Consider the following 5000-nt stretch of genomic DNA (forward strand, 5'->3'; position numbering starts at 1 on the left):
CAAAACAGTAGCTGATTCAGAAGCGCCAGATTGTCAGAGCAAAGTCACGAAACGGTCGTCCATAAAATGCATTGCTGTTCTGTTGTAAGTAATCTTAACAGAAACACAGCGTCTCCCTGACATGCTGCTTCAACACTAACTGCGGTGACTGAAACCACGCCTTCTTTCTTTGCGTGCACATTTTGGCGCATTATGCAAATATTTCCACATAGTGAGGTAGATATGTGGGGGCGTGTTAGAACGAGGCGTTTAATATCTCTTTGGTTTTGAGACTTTAGTCTTTGCAACTTCAGGGATCTTATCTATGCACAATCAGCTTGTAACACTCCAAAGAGAAAGAACAACTTGAAAGCGCATCATATGACCCCTTTAAAGAAAATACGTTTTTCTATGTACTTCACATCAGTTATTTCCCTGTTATTTTCTCATTGGGTATATTTGTACATTAGATATTATAACCGTTTAAATTCATAAAGTCTAAGGAAGCAGTGATTTAAAAAAATCCTTATCCAATAATCACAAACAACTGGACGGTTCTGGACATTCATTGTCTAGAAGCTGTGGTACAGATCTAAATGTCATCGATTAACAGATGTGCCCGTGTTTTTATATTTTGCTCATAGTAACAAAACAAAGAGATCCAGAGATCGGACAGCAGAGTCTGCTTTTCCAGGTAAACTTCTCTCTGACTTTGAGAAGCTGAGTGTTCTGGCTGGTCTATTCGGGGTTAATGTTAATAAGATCTTTTTCTCTTGTAATTTTGATATGCAACTAGGGGTGTGCGATATATATCGTCTGCATTAATATCGTAATTGTTGTTTTAACGATGTGCGATTTTGACGTTATCGAGTATTTTGCATGATTCAGTCTAATAAAATGCATTTAGAATGATCACAAAATTCAAGATATGGCGACAGAAACTGTATATATTTATATCATATAGTTAATCAATATCACACAAAGAGTGTCGTTTCTTTCTCCAAAAATTACCATGATTACAAATGTAGAATTGATTGATTTATTTTTTTTACAACCGTTCAAAAAACAGGACGTTAATTAAGAAACGTATGTTTTTGCTCTATTTCGACAACAAAAATAATTCACAACACAGCCACAGCACTGTTTTTCGCCTTTGAGGAACATGAATCAAGCGTTTAAATGATTCGGTTCAGTCGCAGTGACTCGCTTATTAACAGTGACTTGCTGCCACCTACTGGCGGTTTTAATTTCACATTTAAAGTTTATTTTTATTATTTAAATAACTTCAAATAACAGTATGCAACGTTTTATGTTTAATATATCAAAACATTATTCATGCATTTGTAATTGCAGGTTAAATGCATTCATGTCCTGCATTAAACGGTGTGTAAATACATCTAAATACCACTTCAGACGCAGCTTCTGTGCTTCCTCTGCATTGCAAAGATTAATTTTAATACTGATTTAATTTGCTCGGTAACAGCCCAAATGTCTTAATATTCTAATTCACTGATTAAATGTAAGAATTTGACTCGAAACATAATAGACGCTTTTAGAAAAATGGCTTTATAAAGGTAAAAATGCCCATAAAAGGTAAAAATCAATTTATAAACGTATTGGAAAAGATTAATTTCTGTCACTGCTGTGAACTGACCGCCACACAGAATATGAAGAATATCAAAAACATTGTGTCAGCTGTCCACGGCAGTCCTTAAGATACCAGCACAATAACACACTCGACAAAATATCGTCTAAATATCGATAAAATTAAAGAAAATATCCAGATATTATTTCTGCAACCCCTATCACACCCCTATGCATCCCTGCATTGCCATAATAAACAATGGCCTTGTTTTTCAGATTGATTACCCAGAGATAGCAGAAGGTATCGGGCCGAGGCATCGCTTCATGTCAGCATATGAGCAGAGAATCGAACCTCCGGACCGTCGCTGGCAGTATCTGCTGTTTGCAGCCGAGCCGTATGAAACCATCGCGTTCAAGGTCTGTCTAACTCTCATACTTGAAACAAGGAAGGGCTGTGAAATTACATGCTGTTAAACCTGTTTCACACCCAATCTCCTGCATCCCTTCTGTGTGAGTGTTTTATCCAGTCAAAGCTCTTTTAGTGTAACTGTAGCTGGAGCTTCACGAGTCAAATCTTGACTGATTTTGATCAAGTAAGCGTCAGAATAACATCAGTAATATCTCCAGATGAACACTTACTACACTGAAGCAGCTCAGCTTTACTTGATTCTCCATCAATCATGTTTTAGAGTCTCAAATCTGATCCTCAGGATCTTTTGAGGAGCGTTTGTTTCCAGAAGCTTTACTTTCACTGTTCCTCAGCGGAGGAATGATCTTCACAAGCCTCCAGAACATCTCACATCTTCTGAGGAGCCTTTATTTCTTCAGCTCTCCATCACTGCATTATATGTTTGGAGCATTTCAGTCTCATCTTATTATTACTGGAGATATAGAGCGACCACTGATATTTAGATCAGTTTATGTCAGTATCTGCTCTACTGTTAGAAAGATCTCATTGATTTACATCACAAGCAGCAGGATTACATTATAAAAATATCAGCATCTGCAACAATTTCATATTTTTGCTCAGTTTGAGTCTCTAAGATTGAGCTGCATTTTTTCACTATATGAGCTGATCAAATAGGATACAAAACATAAAACGCACATGCAAACTTTTAATATTTTTTAAAATGTTCAATAAACGGTTAATACATCAGACTTTTACTATCACAGGATTTATCATTGTTTCGCTCATATTTTCAGGTTCCCAGTCGAGAGATTGACAAAGCAGAGACTCGTTTTTGGACACACTGGAACAGGGAAACGAAACAGGTGAGAACGGATGGATTAAATCATTTGTGACCCTGGAGCACAAAACCAGTCATAAGGGTCAATATTTTGAAGTTGAGATTCATACACCAATGGAAAGCTTATTTATTCAGCTTTGAGATGATGTATGGCTTGTTATGATAGGACACTATTTGAAAATCTGGAATCTGAGGGTGCAAAAAAAAATCTAATTATAATGCATTATACATAAAGGCTTCAAGTGTTAACGATGTATCATTCTAGACCTAAATGGACACGTTTATTTTGTTTCCCCCTTTAATTTCATGTGCACAGCCCTCTAGATATGTAGTGAGTTGACAGATGTGGGCCGCAGCATTTCTACCAAACAATGTCCAAATGTTATTTTTATGCTTTTTATTATTAAAAAAAACTTGACATGAAATTGAAGTGGTGTAGGTCTTTTCTTGTATACTGTAACATCTGAATGAAATTATTTCTTGAATGGGAAAAGATGCGTTAGAATTATATTTTGAGGGCACATAAATTAAAAAGAAAAAATTGTGCATGGATAACGCTTTTATAATAAACACACACGCATACATATATATATAGTTGGTAATTCTGTGCATTACAAAAATGATTACTAAATCATAATGGTTTATTTTTATGTTCTTTTACAAAAGTTTAGCTTGATAAGATGTTGGGAACTCATGGGTTTTTCAGGCTCCTTTTAGTTTTAAGCAAAATTAGTTTTGAAGCCAAAAGCTGCATTTTTGTAAGAAACAAGTCTTGTGGATTATTGTGATGTTTTTTTTAAATCCTTGCTTCGGCTAAAATATGAGTCCATAATCCATAACTCTTCCTCCAGTGGAAAAAGTGCATCAGCTGTTGTCTCTCGCATCAAAATCCAGCCACATATGTGTTTAGAGCTGTTTAAACGCTGCTTGATCTGTGCAGATTTCTCTCTTGATTCACACCAGAACACTGACTCACTGGAGGAAGAGTTATGGATTATGGACTTGTGATTTAGTTAAAAGCGTCTTAATGCTGGATGTGTTTCAGCTTTTGTCTTCTCCAGATGTTAACTGATGGACTGGAGTGCTGTGGATTACTTGTGGATTATTGTGATGATTTTATTAGCTGTTTGGACTCTCATTCTGACGGCACCCATTCACTGCAGAGCATCCATTGCGGAGACACTGATGCAATGCTACATTTCTCCACATCTGATGAAGAAACAAACTCATCCTAATTTTGGATGTCCTGAGGGTGAGCACATCTTCAGCAAATTTTCATTTTTGGCTGAACTATTCCTTTAAGCAACTTTAAAAAGAACTCAAGAAAACACTATTTACATTAAAAAAATAATTTTTGCATTGCATTACTTTTACAGCGTTGTATTAAATATTACATTAACCATCTTAAAAAGAAACCGGCACTGAAGTACTAATAAACTCATTCTTGTTATTGTAACCTCTTCATGAGGTTTGTGAGTTGAGCTTGCAGTCATATTTGCAAAAAGTCCTGTAAAAATCTCAAGGGGTTTATGACTTCAGTGACCATAAAGTCTCAAAAGCATACAGATTTTACAAAACAAAAAAAAGCACCAAATAATACCTTTTTATCATAGGGAGAAGTGCATCGGGATATTGCAAACCTGTCAAGAACATATTTCACCCTATAATCAAAAGAAAACACATTTTGCTAAAGAAAATGATCCCTTTAGAACCATTAAGATTTTTTTTCAAGACAATTAAGCACATATGCAATCCCTGTTTTCTTTATGCACTCGTTATCTGTGCGTCACTGATTCTCTCTTTCTTCATAGGTTTTTGCTTGCTCTCTTTCGCTGGTTTCTTCATCTCTATGTTCTCCTCTTCTTTCACTTCCTTGACTTTCTTCTTGACTTTCATCTCTTTCTGTTTTGTCTCATCTACTTCTCGTCGTCCTCTTCTTCTGCGCTCAGTGAATTTTGTCTCTCTTTTCTTCAGGAGCCTGAGGTCCGGAAGGGCCCGGTGTCTGAGGCCCCTGGAAAAACTCCTGTGACTCGCTCTCTTGGATTTGCCTTCATCATCATCATCATCATCATCAATCCACCAGAACAATGAGTCCCATAAGGAAGTGTCCGGCTAAGAGTATTAATTCAGATGAGAATGATTATTATTTTTACATGCAGATGTGTGCAATAACATGTTTTTCGTTCCTAA

General features: G+C 36.2%; 3 protein-coding genes across 3 annotated transcripts in view; 2 read left to right on the top strand and 1 right to left on the bottom strand.

Moving 5' to 3' along the window:
* Positions 1-2881, top strand: part of LOC107549797 (splicing factor 3A subunit 2-like) — a 6128-nt gene extending 3247 nt beyond the window's left edge. Inside the window, exons 4-6 of the mRNA XM_016230972.1 lie at positions 624-673; positions 1840-1980; positions 2767-2881. Of these exons, the coding sequence (XP_016086458.1) occupies positions 624-673; positions 1840-1980; positions 2767-2865 (290 nt within the window). The 3' untranslated portion in view covers positions 2866-2881. The remainder of the gene's footprint in view (positions 1-623; positions 674-1839; positions 1981-2766) is intronic.
* The window catches only part of tpgs1 (tubulin polyglutamylase complex subunit 1), a 16528-nt gene extending 13036 nt beyond the window's left edge, over positions 1-3492 (top strand). Inside the window, exon 3 of the transcript XR_001604605.1 lies at positions 3482-3492. The gene's annotated coding sequence lies outside the window, so the exon portion shown is untranslated. The remainder of the gene's footprint in view (positions 1-3481) is intronic.
* Positions 3493-4493: 1001 nt separating this feature from the next.
* Positions 4494-5000, bottom strand: part of LOC107549798 (uncharacterized) — a 34862-nt gene continuing 34355 nt past the window's right edge. Inside the window, exon 3 of the mRNA XM_016230973.1 lies at positions 4494-4922. Coding sequence (XP_016086459.1) covers positions 4575-4922 — 348 coding nt within the window. The 3' untranslated portion in view covers positions 4494-4574. The remainder of the gene's footprint in view (positions 4923-5000) is intronic.

Source organism: Sinocyclocheilus grahami, unplaced genomic scaffold (genome assembly GCF_001515645.1).
Source record: "Sinocyclocheilus grahami isolate Dianchi unplaced genomic scaffold, SAMN03320097.WGS_v1.1 scaffold381.1, whole genome shotgun sequence".
Lineage (NCBI taxonomy): Eukaryota > Metazoa > Chordata > Actinopteri > Cypriniformes > Cyprinidae > Sinocyclocheilus > Sinocyclocheilus grahami.